This window comes from Chaetodon auriga, chromosome 13 (genome assembly GCF_051107435.1).
Source record: "Chaetodon auriga isolate fChaAug3 chromosome 13, fChaAug3.hap1, whole genome shotgun sequence".
NCBI classification, from domain to species: Eukaryota; Metazoa; Chordata; class Actinopteri; order Chaetodontiformes; family Chaetodontidae; genus Chaetodon; species Chaetodon auriga.
In genome coordinates this window covers 8,022,397-8,044,132 of record NC_135086.1, presented here as the reverse complement: position 1 = coordinate 8,044,132, position 21,736 = coordinate 8,022,397, and the positions used below count along the sequence as shown (strand labels likewise).

The window sequence follows — 21,736 nt, the reverse complement described above, 5'->3', positions numbered from 1 at the left end:
CTTTATTTCACTCCCTATAAGGGATCAAAGATAGGTTGTAAGGCCATATTAATAATTCAGAGCTACTTGAAAAAAATAACCATTGATCGAGCTAATCTAAAATATTAAACACTGTCCTGCCTGTGCTCTGTTAACAGGTACAAATGGGTGTTAGCTCTATCTCGAAGGCAATGAACTGATCATCTTGACTAATCAGTCATGTAGCAACGTTTCAAATGTGAAATATCTAATTTTACGCCCTGTCAAACAACAATTCAGATGACTTGGTATTGTCCTAATAAACATGATTCAAAGTTTTATCATATTTCATCCCATAACAGGCTGAGGTGAGGAAATTGTTTTATAATGTTAGCATAGATGCAGCACTGGCGCAGAAGTCGTTATGCACTTCCAACTGGGAGGCTGCTTGCCTATGGTCTAGCCTTGAAGAAAACATCTGGACAACATGCTAATTACACCAGTGGTTTACAAAGAACATGTGCTGTTGTGATGGGGTTGGTAGCTAGCTCAGAATCCCAAATCAACCCCTAAAATCAAGTCCCTGGACACCTAACTATCTCAAGTGTTAGATCTGTATACTTATCTGCAGTTATCCAAAAGTTTTGTAACAATGCATCAAATCCTTCCAGAGTGTGTCCCATTATAAGATGCACTTCTTGCAACATGTCTCGGGTGTTTAGGTATTTCGGGGCAAGGAGCTTAGAGGTTGATATTTACATTATTTGAAGATCAAACAAAAGGTTGATGCACACTAACAACGGCTAGATCATCCAGTGGAGGAGTAGGGTGTGTCGCTATGGTAGTTGTAGTCAGGACATACCTTCTGCACGAGTTTATAGTCTACGCTGTAAAAGGCTATATAGATGCATATGACTTTGAAGGGTTTGGAGCACAGCCAGGACACATGGCTCTGCGTCTGCTCCTGATAGCACACCTTGGACGGGTCGAAGCTGCACAGGGCAGTCTTCTTGTTGCGGTCCGTCTTCTCGTACTCAATGCGACAGTTGAATGATTTGGTGTCTTTGGTCTCCAGCGTGGACTGCTGGGCGATCTCAAACTCCACCACCTTGGAGGGCGGCACCAGGCTGACCGACACATTCCCCAGGCCTGTGGAGTTGTGGCGGAAGTAAACGCTAAAGGTGCCATTCCCGTGGTCCACGATCTTCCCTGTGATCAGCAGGTTGAGTTTGACAGTCTTGATGTTGGAGTGGAAGTCCCCCCACCCGAACATCTTTTTGAACTTGCCAGTCTTGACGATGGGCCTGCGTTTAGTTCTGGCCTGTGCACCCTGAACATCTGTCTGGTTAGATAACCAGTCCCAGAAGTCCTCCATGTTCTGTAAATATGTAATTTCCCTCATGTTGCTCTTGAACCCAGGGGAGCCCTTGGCAAACAAACGCAGGGGGTTGAGGATCCGTGGACTGGCCCCCGTGGGAGAAATCTTCTCTTCATTATCACTGTCGCCCCATTCGATGAGCTCCGTGGCTCCTCCATGCACCTTCCTGCATGTGACCTTCAGAGAAAGCAGAGCAAAGGTAGACAGAAATACAACGTTAAATGACATTAAACCTTGTTTTAAACTATAAATAATTATGCAACCAATATCCAAACATATTAGAGTTGTTGTTTTTAATATTTTGAGAGTTTCAGGGTGGACAGACAATGATACATTTAATGTTTGTTTGGAAAAAGTACAAAACAGCATGATGTAGTGTATGTGGGTAGTGATAACTTTGAAAGACCAGACATATAACAGAAAATCCAAGTAAATTCAGCACTGACTGACGACTTATCTCTGGTGATTGCACTTTAAAAATGCCACAGCAGCACTAAAGATAAAGACAACAGTACTTCAACACTAAAGATGGAGAGGAAAATACTAGACTGCTGAAGGTGTGTATTATTGATGAGTATATGACATTTTATCACAAGAAGTTCAGCCACTTGATTCCTTGCCACAATAAAAATTATTAAAGGAATCAAGTTGCCTTCCTGAAGTTTCTGTTCTTTCAATAAAACCTAAGAAAAACAAAGTAGAGTAGTCATATAAATTCATGACTGAAGAGCAAGTATGCAAGGAAAAAAATGTAGCAACAAAAACAGCATTCAACTGCAGGTGAATGCTTTTAACTGCTTATAACACAAATGTACATTTTAAAATATTTAGTGTCATCTTCTTGAAGTTCACAGAAAAGTTTGGCATTTTTGCAGAGTTAGATGAGAAGGACAATACTCATTTCTTTATGGTAAATATAAAGCTGGTTAGCTTACCTTCGCACAAAGACTGTAAACGTGCGCTACAGCTAGCCTGGCTCTGTCCAGCAGTAAAACAAAATCTGCCTATGAGCACCTCTAAAGCTCATTAGTAGTAGTGCTGTAGTGTTTATGCTAAGATATGCTAAGCTAGCCAGGCGCTGATGGTAGCTTTATAGTTACTATGGCATGATGGGTATCAATCTTCTCACCTAACTCTCAGCAAGAAAACTACAAGGAGTATTTTCCAAAATGTAACATCACATTTTTACTATCTCCAGAATTCCATGCATTTTCACCGAGCCTCGTCTTACTTGTCAGTTTTGGAACATCTGGCAACGTCAGCAATTTTCTATTTAAATGGGACTGGTTAAAACACTGGTCTAAGCAAAGGGCCTGTTGTCTTTAACGTCAGTAGAAAATCCCTTGTTTATACAATGTTAATGGTGCTTGTATGTGTTTGTGGTGGCTGAGGATGTTGGCAGGTCTGTGCAGTACACAGAGAGCAAAACAGAAAGTGAGGTTGGAAGAAGTTTGAATTAACACAGAGAGGCTTCAGTTAATAAACATTTTTGCTAGTATGACCCTAAACTGCTGTACATGTAGTTGTAGTTCCAGGCGTTAAGCACAGAAAAAGGCGTTTATGGTAATTTTATTACACGAATCACTGTGCAAATGTCACCTTAGTTAAGCTAAAAGCAAAGTACATAAACTCGCGATTTTATTACCGTTTAAAGACACTAGCAGCATCAAAGATGGTTTAAAAACAACAAACACAGAATGCAGTGTTAGGGGATCATTTTGGATGCACTGATAAACTCCAGCTGGGCTCATATGTGCGTAAAGCTTCTAATATTTTAGGAACACTTCTCAGGCTACATGACAATGAAAATCCTCAGGATTTAACATGAGCTGGTCTCACATCGGCAGTGCTATTCTTAGATATCCCATGCATATGAACTTTAGCTTGTAATGTTTCCCAACAATAAAACAGGCTTCTACGGGAGTATGGTAAAGTATGTGTTAAGTGCTAATCCAGACTCAGCAATGAACTGTGATCCCTCCTTGTACCTCAAAGCCTTTTAGCTTCAGGAGCGATTCCTGGTCCACTTCAGATAAAGCTTTAATAATTCACGGCAATAAGCTTAGCTAGTTTTATTAGTAATTAGTAGTGCCGGCTTTCCCCGGGCCCAGTTGTGGGGATCACTGAGAGAAGCAGATGTTGAAAGCACTGAGCAGCGGCTGTTTGAATTCTCACTGAGCTGCTATGCGCTACTTCCAGACTAATTATAATTTTGCTGTAAGCCTAACTGAGGCAGATGTGTACAAAGCTAACAAACTAGGTCTGTCTGCCACAATTTGTTTTGTCACCCTCACATTCCCATAAACCTTTCCATTCAACATGTAAAAGTGCTGCATGCATCTTCTGTGCATCTTATAATTAGAGCTTTTCGCACTGCTTATGTCCCAGACAGTAGTAATACCTTCACATAGCAAGCAGGATGTAATGGCTATCTGGATATGTAATGTGAAATCAATGTGTCTCCCATGGACAGCGAGCCTGGCCCATCTATCAGCCTTCACATGCTTAATTAAGACAGTTGGTCCCTGTAAACATGGATGAATGAGGCAACGGTGTCCCTCTATGTCACTTATCACATCCACAGTCATTTAATCAACCAATTCCAGCGGCAGTATTCCCTCGCTGATACTGCCACTTAGTAATACCTCATGTGAGCTCAGCTGTTAATTTGATTTGACTCTTACAACATCACAATAACAGGCGATGCTGAACATAAAATCTGTGGGACTGCGGGCTCCCAACAGGAACGCTTCTTCACTGCTGCGAACAAAGGAGACGTGGCACTCGTCTTCCCACCAGCCCGAGCTGTTATATCCGTTACACATTAGGTGTCATGCTGCGCGGCTTCGGAGGTGAAACCAAATTTTGTCTTTCAGTGTAAATCTCAGGTGAGCTTTGTATGGGATGATTATAATGGAAATGAGAGAGGAGTTTAAGTATGATGAGCAACTGGGGAAATTGCTGTGACAACAAGGGGATCAGCAGAGGGATATCTAATACTTAAATGCCCCGAGAGAGATGAAGCACTGGGAACTTGAAAGCTTGCACTGACACATAGGCTTTGGTTTCTTTCCCTTTCTCGCTGTCTCCCTGCACACATACGCACACACACACACACACACACACACACACACACACTAACACGCCTCGTTCATTTAGGCGGAAGTGCTGTCTCTTAAAAACAGACTAAAGGAATCTGAGTTTTTGTACAACAAGATGCTGTGGAGAAAAAAAAAAGAGGCAAGGTCTGATGAAGGAGAATCTACAAAAGCTTAATTAAGATTTCTTAATCGGTGCTGCTGTGCTAGAGGCATTTCAGGGCGACTTGAAACAAGACATTATTATGATAATAACTGCAGACTTATGGAGCTGAAAACACCAGACCTCATTTCAACAGCACTAGGAGAAGTGACTAGTGGCAAACGCCGCAGATATCTGTCTGTGTGGTTTAGCTTCTTCCTTTTCCTGTGCGTCCTAAACAAAAACAAAGAGAGGTGCACGAAGCTCCAAGCAGAGACATTATATGTATATATTGCACCACAGCAGCAAAGTATGCCTGTCTTATAAAAGAGGACACTGAGTCTACAGTAAATATAAATCTGAACTATATAAATGCTGTTTTAATGGATATCCACCAGCATGAATGTATTTTATGTTTTTATACTTGAGCTTCTCGTGGCTGATATTTGCAGCTAATATTCAGTATCTTCATGCATGATAAACACTCCAGACCTGTGCATTGAGATTTCTTGCACATATTAACCATCATCATTTTTGCATGACCCCTGACAGGTAGACTGTTGCATAACTGTAATTTACACCTCTGTAATCTCAGGAGGTTTTGGCAAAAGCGATGTATCTGTCATGGACACCCCATTTTTTATTCTACTGTGGGGACAAGATTTACATCTTCAGTTGCATTAAAATGCACATTTGGCTGAAAGTAAAAATGGTGCACTGTTGAGCAACTAAGATTAATAGTAATGCTGGCTGACCCATCTAATGTATTCAATGTAATTATAATTATTTAACTCATTTACACAAAAAACACTTGGACAGTGTTTTGGCCTGATCCATTATTGGTGTTGCCAGTGTTAGATCAGACCATACAGAGTGATATATATGAGAGCAGGGCTGATATTATCTGTCTTGTCACAGATTTATCGGTATCATCGCGTATGTCTGATAAGTAATTGCAATACGGCCATGTCAAAAATAAGTTTGAAGTCATTTATAAAGAGTGTCAACATTTGCCTTCCAGAGAGTACAGAGAAGCTCATTTTTCATCTGTATAATGCTTCACTCACACAACGTTTGATGACCGAAATTTGAAGGAAAGTATTGTTTTTGTGATGCAGATCATTTAAAAGTTAAAATCAGACATGAACTCTCAAATATCGTTATTGGTTTAACATCAATATTGGCTGACCTAAGATAAAGTGTCTGTACCATATATCCTGAATTGGCCTCATTAACATGTACCTCAGCTTAAAAGTTGGGGAAAAAACTGAGTTTTGGAGTTCACGACATCCTTGAAAAACACACACTCAGTCACTGACAGGCTGTTCCTTCTTATATCAGAGAAGAAAAATGTTATTTATACTTGAAGCAGAGTTGGGTAAATTACCTATACATCTCCAGCCTTTTATCTTACTTCACAAGCAATTATTGCACTAGATCTTCCTGTCACATTCTTTCACGGGTGTCAAAGGCACATTCTGAGTAAAAACTCTGTCTGTGCACCTTGGCTGTGGGATTAACTGCAAAATAGTGTTTGCCTCCTTTACTTTTTAAGTATTATCACACACACAGCCTTAAAGAAAACCAGTTAGTGTTGCATAAAACCTGAGTCAAGCATTTGAAGTGAAGCATTTAACAGATATTAAATAGTTTGGCTGCACGTTTCTCCTTTAAAATACTGTTCTTCTTTTTAAATGTTCCATGTTTTTAGTGTAAATTAATCATAAATACTCTCATCAGGATGGAAACGCCCATATGTTCTGTATATTTGATTTAATGTTGTGTCAATCAATACTATCCAGGGGTATTAGAGGAACTTAAATACAGTCAGTGGTCTGAGTAGCGGCACGCCACACACAGAGTCAGGATGAATCAGCCTCGACATTCATCTGTAATGAGCATTATGGAGCTGGCTGCCTGCTTGTCCCGTGGGTAGACATATCTTTTAGAGGACTGACATCAAGGTAATTGCCACAGTGACCAGAACTAGCCTCTAGAAAGTTATTAAGAAGCCAGTGACATCTGGCTTCTAGATCATCTGAAGAGGTGCCGTTAAAATGCATTTGAAGCGAGCAGCCGGCAAAATTGTGCTTGGCTGTGATGGGTTCTGGGCCGCGGGCAAGGCTACGGTGTTGTTTTGATGCCGACGATGGAATCTCTCTCAACCTGCCATAGTTGACAATGTGGCCCCCTCTCATGATCTGAGTCCCGCTTTTCTGCACCTTTTATGTCCCACTTTTGTTTTTGTTATGTTTGAGAGTCTCTGCGGCATCTTCATTACCAAGTTCTTTGTATCAGTGAGCTAAAATAATCTGTTTTTGAGTTTTCCATAGTTGATTTTCTTTTTTCCAGCACATAAGGCTGGTATATGCGTCTGGGGAAAATTGGTTTCAGGCAACTTTCTCACAATAAACAGAATGGGCAATTAACCTGCTCATCAGTGCAAGCAGAGCAGTTCCAATGATGCACTCCACTGTTCTTCATGGATTTATCTGTGCAAATTGACCTCACTTTGGTGGTGCAATTCATTTCTCTGCTAATTTTCTGTGTCTGAAGCTTCATTAACTTGATGCACTTCTACGTAGTAAAAATCTGGCCGTCCTACGGAAATTACAACAGCTTCACCACCACCTACCGTAACACTTTCCCAGCACTATTGCAACAAAACACCTGCCATATTAGAGCTGCTCAGCCGTTACTGCTAGCATTAGACTGCAGACTGTTGCAGAGCTGGATTGACTGCAGCCTCTTGCTTTCAAGTATCCGACATGACAAGCAGCTCCACTCACATTAAAACCGTTCTCAGCCTGCAATCCCCTGCCCCACGTCCTTCCCCAGCCATCTTCCTCCTGATGTTGCAGGGCATATCATTTGTAATGATTCACACCCAGAGCCGGTTCCAGGAGAGAAGGCCCTGGAGGCGCTTAGGCAGCGCAGAGCGAGAGTCTACACGCTGCTGAAGAATAGATTGGTGCTCTGATCGCTGGAACAGCCTCACGCTCCAGAGCCATCACTTTTAATCAGAGGCCGTCCAGGGAAACACATGGCAGGTGCTTCAGCACTGTGGTGGATCGCAACAGCAAATCCACACCGGGGGCACCTTACCAATCACAGAAGCTACGGTTAGTGTGTGTGTGCATGTAGCATATCTACTCCCCACCAGTATAATCTTTTAGGCCATTACCACCTGACCTCTGTGAGAATGAGACAGACCACAGCCTCTAATACAACCTCGAGTCCAAAACAAAGTTAGGACGTCGTGTAAAACGTAAATAAAATCCGAATGCAACCATTCGCAAACGAACTGTGTTTATGGGCATGTAGTAATATCCTTTATACAATCATGCGTTCGCAAAGTGGTGAACCTCTCTCCATCTTTGCTGGTGAACGACTGAGCCTTTCCACGATGCCGCTTTCATGATACTATCACCTGTTACCAATGAACCTCCAAACAGGCGTTTTTGGAGCATTGTGCAACTTTCCCAGTCTTTTGTTGCTCCTGTCCCAACTTGTTTGAAATGTGCTGCATCAAATTCAGCATATATTTACAAAAATCAATGAAGTGGATGAGGAAAACATTACGTATATTGTCTTCGCGCTGTTTTCAGTTGAGTATATGTCAAAGGGGATTACTTATTTTTCACACAGCATCCAAACCTTTTTGGAATCAGGGTTGTATCTTAACACTCCTGCTTAAGACTATTCAATTTGTGGCTGAATTCATCATCTACATACTTTAATAATTTGTGGTGAGTATTGAGAGCTAATAACGCATTATTACATTTCTCTTGTATCACATATTTCCTACCACATGTTAAAATACAAAACATCACATATACAATGTAATGTGTTAATTTGGTCATATAACCGTCACGCCGACAATCAAGGGCCTAAAAACTGATCCTGTCAACACTCTGCACGTTTACACCAGCTTCTGAGTGTCTAAACAAGTGTTGATGGTGAGAGGAGAGGGAATGGCAGCTCAGAGGAAACTGGTGCTGATGTTTTCATTACTACAATCACACCAGTATCACCATTCCTTTATCTCACATCGCCTCCACCTCTTTCTGTTGACAGATGTGCTGGAGAAACCTGAAGAGCATGAATCACATCGTTGTCATGAAACATAATATGTAACGAGTGTGCGAGCAATATCAAGATGTTCGAGGTAGAAAGAGATGAGGCATCCATTATTAGAGTGAGTGATATTAAAAACACAAGCTGTTAGCGTCAAACCATGCACAACTTTGGTGTATCAGCACTGAATAATTACTGTAAATTTGGTTTCTTGCATCACACTCAATGTGTGGTGAAAACTGCGACTGGGATTATTTACTGCCAAAAAAAAAAAAAAAAAAAAAAAGTTCCATGCTCTCTATAACTGTGACTGTACAGATTGTGACAATGTGCTGCTGCACCTGGCCCTTACTGTTACGACTGCTTTTTTTTTTTCATGTTGGTGAGAGCTACAGCACCACGAGAGTGTTCATGTGTGCTGTCACTCATCATGAGACAAACACGAATGCCAAAGAACATGAGGGCTGCATCAATCGCTCCACCGGCATCCAGCACACTGAAAAACAGAAACCACACCTCGGGGCCTCAGGATGCGCAGTGTTCACATGCAGTCTAATGCAAACCTATGATTTAAGCTCTGTGCTTCATTACCAGTGTTTGAAAATGCACTGTTTTCTTCTTTGAATGATATTTCCAGATTATGAGTTTTATGTTTTAGAGCCCAACTCGATCTGCCGCAGACCTCTGACCTCTCTTGCGGAGAAGTGGATGAACAATCAAAGCCTTGATAGCGAGCAAGACCACTAATTACAGCCAAATTCCTTCTTCAAGAAATTCTTAATATGCAGGCAGTTCCCAGTGGAGATCCCCTGTCCTTTTTTATTCTGACACAAGAGCAGCACAACATACAAGCTCCCGCTGAGCTCAGAGCGTTATAATGCATGTATGCCTCATACAATAATCTAAAATTCACCATGTACAGGAGCCTGTTTTTGCACACATGTGGCAAAATAAGATCTGACTGCTCACAATGACACTCGAAGCTGCTCAAATCCTATGATTAGCATAAATTATAGCACGTAACATAACCCTCCTGTGGCTAGCATAAATAATACGATGAGAGTTACCAAGCGAGTTGTTTCCTCGTCCCCCAGCACTTACTGCCACTGACTCCAATGACACCTCACCTCGCCTTCTTCTGGACATTGTCTGTTTGTATTGGTGTTTGTATGAGTCTTCAAATTGAAGCATTTGGTACAGTTCCAGAGCGTTTACACACAGGAAGCATTACACTAAACGGCACAAATCACAGACCTCTCCTGCAGTGTGGAAGCTTGCAACACCACACATTCCCTAATCAATGGGACAAATTCTATCACATTTAGATCTGTACAAACTTTGGATTCTCATGAGTATCAAGTACTGAGCGTCTCATCTAAAAGAATTACATCAGTTTTAGCGGCCTTTTCTTTTTATACCTGTAACAGCGCAGCTGGGCCAAAGTCACCTTCAGGGCTTCATGTCATCTGTTTTCTGTTGGTTAAAGTCAACGTCATTTTGTCAAATCTATTTGCAACAGAAATATGTTAATCACACCATCGGTGTCAATCAACCAGGAGTGGCTAAAATGCTTTCTGGCAAAGAATCCAGATCATCCCTTGTATAAACCAAACACAACCTCACAGCACATCTAGGACCTGATGCAGCAAACCAGTGTCAATATCACCCAGCAGTCCTGTTCTTGTCTTATTGCTTCAATATTAAAACCAAACTGCCCTTTCTCCCAGCAGCAGGAAGTGAAAGGTGATAGGAGGGGTAGTTCTTCATGGTGGGATTCCTATAAGCTCTTCTGTTCTCATATTTGTGTTAAAAATACAAAAATGCAACCTTTTTTTCTCCTGAGCAGGTCAGAAAGGCTGATACCAACGCTGTCAATAAATTGACAGATTAATAGATTTGAACAGCCCCCAATGTGTTTCCCTGTAGTTTGGGATCATTTTTTGGGATAAAAAGTCAAATTTGCACATAAAAACTGGAAATACTGAAGTAAAATACAAATACTTTAAAACTGTGCTTAAGCACTGTGTCTGAGTAAATGTACTAACTACATTCCACAGCAGTTTGTAGCTATTTAAAGCAAGAAAACCCACAACATGCTTTGAATGGTCACAAAAATCTAAGATGTAATGAATCTCTAAAGTGAGTATTTATTTCCTAGCAGAAAATCAAAAGATTAGGGATGAAGTGTTATCATTTTGTGAATATCTTCTGTGAAACCAATGCTTTCCCCACATAAAAATCACTAAAAATTAAATCACTTTTAAAAATTTTATTGTCACAATTAAAAGTAATGTGCCTCTTGTGAATTAATGGCTGAAAATCATTAGATTTTTTTTCACATATGTAACACACACACACGGATGTTAGTGAGAGTGAGAGAATTTAATTTAAATGCAGCAAAGACGTCGGGTGTTCAGAAAGTGTTCCAGCCAGGAGAGAAGAAGCAGAGGCTCTGGGACGAGAGCCTCCAGGTAATCTGGATACTTGTGTTATCTCAGCACCTGCCACATGTGACAGCAGCAAAGCCCTGAACACTTCACTTTTAGGCAGGCGTTACCTTTCAACGCATCATCACTTTCATAATCCCCTTACATGGTCAAAGCGTCAACTCCTGTGCTGGCTCCTGACACCTGCAGCACACCTCCGTGTGTCTGATAGCAGGGATTCAGCAGGATAATACCACGAAGCACGTTGGACTCAGTGTAATTATCATTCTCTTGGCCAGTTTTTAACACCTTCTACTTTGTGCGACAATGGTAAACATGCTTGTTAAACTCCTCGGCTAATGCTTGAAGAGGCATGTTATTCTGAAAGAATACTTCAGAGTCCTGGTTTTAGTTTTCCCACTTTCATGTCAGGAAGAGGTAATCTAAATGTTTCTCTCACTGAGCTTTTTTGTTTGTGCGCGTGTGTGACAACTTCCATTTTGTGTCTTCTTCTTTTCAAATCCGCGCTGCAAATGATACTGGTGTTTTATTCAAAAATTGTTTTTTGGTGATTTGCTCAAACGTACGTCCACTAAATTTGACAGAGCAAATGTTTCTGTTCTCAAAGCAGATTGCGCAGCGGCTGATTTCACAGCAACAGCTCCCTTTGAAGAAGAAACAAGAGGTAGGAAAGACGTTGTTTCCTTTCTCTCTGAGTAGCTCTGAAGACAGGTACTTGAAAGAAATATACAAAGACAGAAGGGAGCTGACAGTGCTTTGTTAGGGCTGGAAATGACAAGCTGAAAAGAAAGGCCTCAAAGCCCGGAGGCAGAGGAGGAAATGCAAAACTGAGAATAATCAGAAAGGAGATTTATTGTACTTATTCTAAAGCTGTCACACCTTGCCTTTTACAGGAAAGCAACGCAGTTTTAATTAAAGAGGTCAATCATTTTCCCGAGCCCTGACATGTAATGTGATTGCCTTCTCCAAAGCACCAAACCAGGTGGTAATTAAGAACTTTGTGTGTCAGAGTGTTTGGGAAATATGAAAAGCGTTCAAAGGGAGAAACTTTTGCGACTGTGCCAACTAGTGTCGCCGTTTTATGTGATGACACAGTTTCTCACAAGTTTGATAGTTCTGACATGCAGAACTCACAGCTGCAATGAGACAACTATTGCAATATTTGCTTCAGTGAAAGGAAAAGTGGCAGCGCGATGCCTGAGATGATATTCCATCATCCGCACAGGATTTAGGCAAAACACCTGCCCTATGCAGCACGAGCGGTTCCGCACCTTTTGTTTTGCTGCAGCACAGCAGTGAAAAGCGATGCAGACAGTAAAAGAGCTGCTAAACAGCGAGGTCGTGCATCAGAGAGTGCTGGATGTTTCTGACCCTGCAGAGCGGTAATGACAAAGCTATAAGGTAGCGGAGCCTCCAGATCTAACGCCGCCTCGGGCTGCACACCACCCATAAAAATTCATAGCTGTGGACCAAGATCAGGAAACTCAACATCATATTAAACATAATGTTTCCTGCACCAGAGCCGCCACGGTGGATGCGACTTGCTCTAAGAGAGCTGCTCTGAACTTCACTTCATCCTAACGGAGAGGGGCTGGGGGGGGGGGGCAGTAATTGTGCTCATAATTGTTTGACTTAAGTCTTTAATGGTCCATCCAGCAGCCAGATTCTGGTTATTGTAAATGCAAAGGGCAAATGTGTCACACCTATCAATCATTTGGAACCTGTTTCTCTTCATTCCGGGACCTTTATCATAGATTGATTGCCAGTACACACACAATTACGATTGATGATTGGAAAAGGAATAGGTTGCGGGGCTCATTACAGTCGATACAACCTGTAGTGTCTGCGAGCTGCATTTGAGGGATTTAGCCTGCAGAAATGACAACCTCGCCTTCAGAGGTCTAAGACAACATACAGGCTGAGGACTGCAAATGCCACAGACAGTATTGTTTATGTGGGATTATCTAGTCAAGCCCTCTGGCTGGAAACACTGTGACCCCAATATGAGCACAGATACACATCGGAACCACGTAAGCTCCAAAATGATTCCTGGAAGGCAGCACATGCATACAGTACAAGGCCCCTTCGCTCTGTCAATCCGTGTTTAATCACTTCCACAGAAATTTCTACTGGCCTGCCTGCCATTTCCTCTCATATTTTCTCTCTCCCCACCCAATTTCTCTGGTGGGTTTTTTTGAAGACTTAAGTTCCACTCCTTTTTTTTTCTCTCTCTCTCTCTTTCTTACAAGTCAAATCCTGGGAGAGGTTGATGTGAAGACCAGGCAGAGCAGGGATGTGAAGAATATAAACACAATTTTTTTTATTGTCCAGAGGGAAAGGGGGGGTTACAGGGGGCTGGGCGGTGGGGTCTGTAAAAGAGACGAGGACCTTATCACAGCCCAGCAGCTCTGTAATTCGCCGCCATGATAAAGTGGCAGCGCGGAAAACCTTACAAGGCTGGCACAATCCAAAGACGGATTAGGTTTTTCTGACATAAGCTTCCTGAAAAACTAATCAATCAGCCCATGCAGTATTATCAGAAGCGTGAGATTAAAGAGCTGCTCCTAATCCCCCCACTGTACATTTTATTACACTTCCCAGTGTTAGTTGCCTTTAAATATACAATAAATAAATAATAAAACCAAACCTAATTGAGCATGGGGAAGGGGAAAAGGGTTAAAGAGCCCTTAGAGAGGGACTTTCTGTAGAATTTGTGTTTTTGTTATGAAGACAAGGGTAAAACTGTTGTCCTTGCCAGAGCCCTTTTTGACTTTGAATAGAGACTGACTGTCTCACTCACTGCAGAGTGAGAAAAAAAAAATGCAAGTGGGATAAAAACAATAATATTAACAGCTGAAAACTGAACTTCCCGTTCTGACTTCTTGCTCTAACGATTTTCCACTTTCATCGGCGGATAAACAGATAAATAATCAAGCGACTGGATGTTAATAAATTAATAAATAACTGTTGAAATTAATGCTAAATCCTTTGAGGAACGGCTTGTAATCCCTTAAATCAGTGCACATCAAAGTTGCAGGGATGAACTCCAAGCATGTAGCGGATCCCAAGGACAAGACACGTTCAGCTTACTGGTAACCAGCTAAGCTTTGCCTCTTTAATGTGTCACACTGTGTCTTCTGTCAAGACGCTCGCTCCGTGCCCGTTCTGTCCGACCCTGGGCGGCGTTCACGGCAATGAGAGGAGGTAGCTATACATTTAACGCCGCCGCTGATCCTCTTGGCATGGGCCACATAGATGCATTGTCATGGCAAAATATTACCAAAGAGCTCTTACCCCGGCAATAAGATACAAAAGCTTAATAGACTTTGTCAACGTCTTCTCACGCTTAATCCCAAGCATTGGAGAAAAAACACTTTCTCTGCATGCAATGTGTGGAGTAGAGGCAGGGCAGGACAGGCAGGGGGGATGGCAGAGAGCAAGGGCTCTCAAGTATGTTTTATCTTCATCTACATTGTTCTGCTGTCATTGCACAGAGGATAACTGCAGCAGATGTCAAGGGGAAGAATGGATTCTCCCAGGATGGCTTTGACCCTCTTATTTGTCCCTGGGGTCTGGCACAGATGCTCAGGCCGGAGTTACATTTTCACCATTTGATTCATGTTCTGGGTCTTTTCTGTATGTGTGTACAAAGACGGCAGAGGTAAAGTGTCTTGGTTTCTTGTTTTGGATGATTCGGCCACGAGCATATGATGCTAAAAACCGCTACACCCACTGAACCGCCGCTCGTAACTAAAATATAAATAAACAAACATATATATCCTTCAGTATAAAAGGGTATCCTGGTGGCTCGGTCGCCTGAGGTGCATCCCGCAGCCTTGCAACTTTGTCGCATGTCACCCCAATCACATCTTTACAGTGTCCCCTCATAATAAATTATCCTATGAAGAGGATACACTGGGAAAAAAAGAGATTATTCGCAGCTCAGGAAGTTTTGGTGCATATTTCACACTTTTTATGAGTGTCAGCGTGGTATTTAAACATTTTTTACCCTTTGGAGGGTGGGGGAATATTGATAAGGGCCAATATGTCCCCAGTCAGACAGTAGTGGGTCTGCTGGGAGGGAAGCCACTGAGCCATATGAAGAGAGCCTCTCCAGGGAGGCAGCCTGTCTCTCCCTCTGGAGGCAGAGCTCCCAACAGGCACAAGGCTGATTACAACAGCAGCCAGGGCAGACAGCACTATGCCGCTACATCTGCACAGTTCAAGGCTATCTTTAAAGAGGTCCTCTGTGAGGATAGCGCAGATGTGAAGAACTTCTTCAATCACATGGCATTTTCTTTTCAGGTCTGATCACGGCAAGAGTCCGTAAAGCAAGGATGATCACGATAAAACCCACACTTTATTCAAATGCCTACAGAGGACATCAGCAGCTATTGAAAAAAAAAGTGGGAAAAGACCTTTATATTTCTCTCAAGCGTCTGATCTTTTTTCTGAAGAAGTCATTCCTGCAATAAAAGCAGAATTAAACTACAGATGGTCCAGAAGCTTAAGATAATCAATCTCTGGTAAACACTGAATCATTTCCTGCGTATTCACGGGGACTTGTGATTTCATTGTTTCAGTCAGAAAGGTGGAACAGCGCAGGGTATCAAAACCTGGGGTTCTACAATTTTCACCGATTGTTTCAGTTGGCTTTTTTTCCCCTTAAACTCTGGCCTCCATTTTAATACAGCAAAGACACTTCACGGGTGTCGAGGGTTCAATAAGGAGGTCAAACATTTTTCCTGCCTGGAGGCAAAAGAAATTAAAATGATTGCCAAGCACAAATATCCATGTGATACAGCTGGATAAATTAATGTATTGGTAGAGTGTATTGGTTTTTCTTTTTTTCTTTTTTGAGCTACAAGTGGTAGAAGCAGGATGCCAAAGCCATATTATAATATTTCAAAAGTCACCGCAGTGGAAAGAAACAATAAGCCCTGCAAGCAGGCACATCCATAAATACTAGTTTGTTTTCAGTGAATATACAACTAATTTTTTAAACTACATGAGCTCCACTTCTCATTTCAGAATGCTGCAGAATTGTTACTCATAATATATTACATTATAATGCTCACATCAACTCAGGATGCGATGTGAATGTTCTATATTATTGTACAAATAAACATGCAAATATTTTTCTACTTCAAAATGTTTCTTAGGAAAAGTCACAAATATGAACAATAAGTTAATACAGATTCTTTTTGGGAAATTAACTCCATGCAGTGTTACACTTTATAGCCACTGACAAAGTCACAGTCTGTTCTGCAAAATGAAATCAAATCAACTTGGCTATTTATGTTTCTAAAATCTACTTTTTATAGGCTGAAGGCATTCAATATATCACCCTTGTATTTTAATAAATGTTTTTTAAAAATCATGTCCATTAAGATATAAGTTATTTCAGTATTTTATTAATAGCCTGCAAGCACAAATAAAACAAAACAAGCTTATCCCCTCTAAGACTTGATGAGGGGTTCATGTTGGCCAACAAATCTGCTACTGATGACTGTGTCAACTAGAATTTCATGCCAGGAATTTACTGAATTGTCATTTGGCATTATGTGGTGAGTGATAAGTCTTACACTGCATGAGCTACATGATGCAGATCTATAATGAACGACATACCATCAAACTATATGAATATAAGCAATATGCAACATATTCAATATAATTATATAAAACGAGACAAAGACATTTCTTGTAAGAGACCAGAAGGATTATAAAAACACAGACAGCACATTAATGCCTCTCACTGTCTCTAACTTTGTCTCTGCAGCCTTCTTGGCCACAGACAAATTTCTACATATTCTGTCTTTTCTCATTCAATCAGGTCACACCTCACCTGGTGCAGGAGGAAGAGAAACAGGAGTGTTTGCAGAGCTCTCATCTTCACACACTTCTCGACTTATTCGAAATGAGCGGCGCTTAAATCCTCTCTGGAAGATTTGGAGAGGGGCAGACGCACATGCCGTTGAAGCATTGCTGTAATCACCTGCGAGAAAAGTGGACATATGTACAGTGTTAAATTACAGAAACCTCATCTGTTAGATTTGGGACGACCACTAATGAAGCACATTTCAATCTCATCTTGAGAAAATAAAAACTTTTTCTTACCGTTTTTCAAATGTAATACCTCGCTTAATTGGGTGAGGCAGTTGGAATCATCCTTGTTCAATCCACTTTCGGGAAAGAGTCCTAAAATCCTCTCAAACGTCTCCGTTTCTCCGAATGTGGAGTGAATTTTCTCTGAGCAGCTGGGACACGACACTTGGATTTCTCTACAAACAAGGTGAAACGGCTACATTCAGTGGCTCGGCTGCAACAACACTCCTCTAAGTTGCCAATCAAGCCAAACTGAAATAAACTGTACGCTATATTTCCCCCTATTTAATCCCGACCAATAGTATAAGTACGATGGCGATGTATGCGGGAAAGTGCAGCCGAGTGAGCCCGGATCCCAGTGGCAGGACTGCAGTCAGTCAGACGGCGGTCCGCTCGCTGTGCGCTCTCTTCAGCTCTACTTGGTTTCAGTGCGCAAAATCCTCCGCCGCGCGTCTGGAGACTCCAAGGTCGGCGCGCATCCGTGCGGAGAGTCACCAAAAATCTACCTCTGAAGTCTCACTCTCTCCGTCTAGGAGACAAGTCAGAGGCTTGATGTCACGGATATCAGATTTTGTTCAGCAACGCGTCCACGTTTTTAACCCTTTAAACGCGTGATCTCACTTGTACAACTGGTAGTTTTCACTGTCATTTTACTAAATGATGTTTGTTTAACTGGGCCTTTACATCCAGTCATCTTAGACTAAACGCAGCCATGGCTGCTCCGCACCTTGTGGGATGTTCTTGTAGGTCTGTAGAGTGCATGCAAACACTTTTTTTTAATCATTTTAATTTACACAGTAATGACTCCAGCTGGCAAACACGATCATACCGACAGGGCTGTTTGAATCGCACCAGTAAAAAACACAACGGTGAGTGATCTTCACTCATTTGAGAAGTGGCTGACGCAGCAGTCCTGACCACACAGTGCAGACAGCAAAAGGTCAAACGCTGTGCTGATGGCTTTACACAGGCAATAGCAATTTCTACCTTGGACACGGCTAGAATTTAGGGATCCGTGTGGCTTTGGCACCACCACGTGGACACATCCAAACATCTCGCTTTACAGAGAAGACTTTGGCAGGTGAAGTGGTTAATCAGTTCATGCTTAAACCCTCACTTTATAGACGGTAGTTTTAGACAATCGAGTGATAGAATCTGCTGAACGTTTGCAAGACTAATCAGTATAATCGTGTTCAATGTTTAAGCTTCAGCTGCTGTGTGACAAAAGTCCAGTCAGTGAAGACAATGAAGCGATGAAACACAAGAAGAGCAGTTCAGGACAAAATGTTGCCGCCTGCACCGCTGAGGCAGTATCAGTTCATTGTGAAGGTATCTCCTTCCACAATCGGCTCACACCACAGTGCAATTAAAACATCAAACCTTTACTATTAATTAAACGTTTTCATAATCTATTGGAAAGCTGCCTTCTGATTCACACTTAATACATCCAGATTCACACATCTGTCATCTGGGACTTTGAATTATGATTTTTGATCATACTTGGAGTATGTTTATTATTAGAAAAAAAAAACAAAAAAAACAATGGAGTTTGAGATGAAATATTCTAGACAGCGGTATGCACTGCTTCATTTTACAGCCTAGGTTATAAGGTGTTACTTGGTAGTATTACGTGACTTTCTCATATGACAGTGTGTACTTTCCTTGGCCGTTTATTGGAGGTAGAATTACATACAGGCAGACTACAGCAGAGCATTTCAGTAGAATGACTCATAACTGTCCTGATCTGATATTGTTCCAAACTGGGAGAGAAATTCTCATTAGACACTCGTCTATATGTAATCTGACATGTTTGAGTAAGAGCAGGAGTACATAGTGTTTGCTGTGTAGGCTACACAGTGATGCCTATCGCTTTGTACAAAGTGCATATGTGAAAACCTCGCCCTCTATAACACCACCCTGCAGTCTTTACAGTTGGCATTAACAGGAGGTGGAGCACAGAATTCTTGATCCAGGACATCCACACCTATTTATCTAGTATCTTTATGGGTTCTGCTCAGATGAGGGCGCTCTACACTCCTTTATCTCTTTTTTCCTCCAAGTCCTACACCCCTGTGCTTAAATATTATGTTTGCAAATACCTGTCATGATGAATGAGGTGCAATAACACCCACTGTCCTGAACTCTGAACACTGATATCAGGCTGCCATTAATTTTTATGGACTGAATTTCAGTTCTGTTACTATAAATATGATGCAGTTGCTTGCTGCTTGGATACGTAAATGATTCATTCTCACAGTGATTGCCTATCAGACAATCATTTTGTGCCATTGCACAAAAATATCAGGCTATTGTAGGACTGCTCCACTTTGCTTTAATAATTCAATGTCATCGTGTTTGTCTCAAATTTCAAAGTGCAAGTCCATCTCTTTGTGACTGACTAGTTTGCTGATAATTTAATGACAGAAACTGACCTGCCCTGAAATCTGGGTGGCAGAAATGAAGAGACACTTGGCGTCTACCAGCTCTGTCTTCTTATCACTTAAAGACAGAATGGTGCACTGTTTAGAACTTGGATGTTTATTGACAAGAAACACTGTCCTGCACCTGTGATGAACGATACAGAAAACATCCTATTGGGGGTGTTTTTATGTCTTTGGCGCCACCATCTGGTTGAACAGTACAATCACTTCATAGTTTGCAGCAGCATCAAAACTACATTACCACAAGAGTTTCTCATAAAAGGCTCTTTTTTTTTGTTTGTGTTCAAAGCAGATAACAAGATGTTTCTCTTGTTTGAACATTGTAATTAAAATTTATACTGTGATGAAAATACGTCTGTCTTCAAATGTTCCAAATATGAACATAACTGACAAAAACTGTGAACATAAATAGACAAAATCCCTAAAAGCATGTGTATTGCACATGTTTTGATCTGAAATTAATTATGTTTTTTATTTGCTTGTGCAGGCAGATATATCTGACAGGCAACAGCTTGGCTGCAAACTAACATATAACATACAGTTTCGCCCTATTTTCCAAAATGGCACGTTGCATCAGGTTGTCAACATGCTGTCGTACTTGTTAATTTTCAAGCGGGATTCTCAGCTTTTATGATCACGTTTCATTTATCTGCTTCGTTCCACAGCCTGTCAATGTGTTACATGTGATGTTGTTTGGTGCTGAAGACATTTATAAATAAAAATTATTTAACTGCTCATCCTGGTTCTCAAACACATTTTGAAAATATCTTGCACTCCATAGTCACACAGTCTTTTGTCAATACTCTTGGCCAAAGGACCAAAGCCTTCTAACTACAGCGTATCAGGGTGACATGCTGCCACCGTGTCTTATGGTCACAGAGCCTGTCCTCACCAGAAATACAGCCATATAGGTCAACATTGCCAGCAGGTTACAACGACCCATATTTACATATATTGTGAGGCGGTGACCTCAGTGGTCGTAGTAATTATGACAGGAGCAAATGAGGAAGTCTGACTTAGTATAAAGAGCAAGAGAGGCTGCACATGGAGGAAGGTGGAGTGGATGGATGTAAACGTAATGTCACATCACGTATGTAACAATATTCCTATTTGATTTCATGATCTCTTCCTAAACCTAACCAAGATGTTTCAGTGCCCAAACCTAACCATGAAGTGTTGATGTGTACACCTAAACAAACTGCTGGTCTGCTATGACCAATGTCCGTCCTCAGGCATGTCTGTCTGTCTGTCTGTCTGTCTGAAGCTGGGTGTGGTCTCCTACACTCAGCTGGCTCCGTCTAACCAGTTGCGCACCTGTGGCGCATCAGGCTGATTAAGCCAGCAGTATTTAACATCATCTTGGCTCTCGGCTCTCAGATCGTCCTGATCTGTCCTGTGATTTTCGCCAAGGCTTTTCGCCAGTCTTTCCCTCTCGTGTGCTTTCTCGAACTTTATTGTTGGATTTTGTTTCCACTTGCAATACGTTTACATGAAACCGGCTATTTTCATAAACGGACATTTCACCCTCTCCATTTTCAAAAATAACAACATGCACACGTGTCCGTTTTCAAAAACTCTTCTTTTACACCAACCCGTGTATGTGTGCCGTCGACGCTGGTGGTGACGCGGACTGGCTCTTCCTGTTTGGGGGGGAGTTGTTGCGAAATTGCTGACCTCAGAGCACTCATTGGTCTCTGCGCCTCAATATAATAGAACAGCTGTATTTGCTTATGCAAACATACGAAAAGGGTTTGCGCCAACATAAATGCGACTGCTACTCTGAATGCATCCATGATCACCACAGCCAAATGAAAATGTAAACATAGGTCGCACTTTTGGCGCAGGTGCAAGTTCTAATGTGACGTCGGCCACCTAAAACTCCGTTTTTCTCCGTTTACATGCAAACGTGCAACCGAAGTTTTCCAAAATCTGCACTCTAGCCTGAGTTTTTAGAATGCACCGTTTTCAGAGGCGAATCTTCCGTTTGCGTGCAAACGAAGGGCACAAACGAGGGGAAATGTTTCCGTTTTTCAACATATCCGTGTACGTTTAAACGGGGCTTGAAACTCATGTGTACTGGTTTTGTTTCG

General features: G+C 41.6%; 1 protein-coding gene across 1 annotated transcript; it reads right to left on the bottom strand.

The window, feature by feature from the left end:
- Positions 1–672: 672 nt before the first annotated feature.
- nxph2a (neurexophilin 2a) lies at positions 673–17,748 on the bottom strand. Its single transcript, XM_076747575.1, has 3 exons — positions 17,218–17,748; positions 16,946–17,095; positions 673–1,513 (listed from the first exon to the last, which is right to left on the bottom strand). The coding sequence occupies exons 2-3, from the start codon at positions 16,988–16,990 to the stop codon at positions 767–769; spliced, it is 792 nt and encodes a 263-aa protein (XP_076603690.1). The 5' UTR covers positions 16,991–17,095; positions 17,218–17,748; the 3' UTR covers positions 673–766.
- Between the last annotated feature and the right edge of the window lie 3,988 nt (positions 17,749–21,736).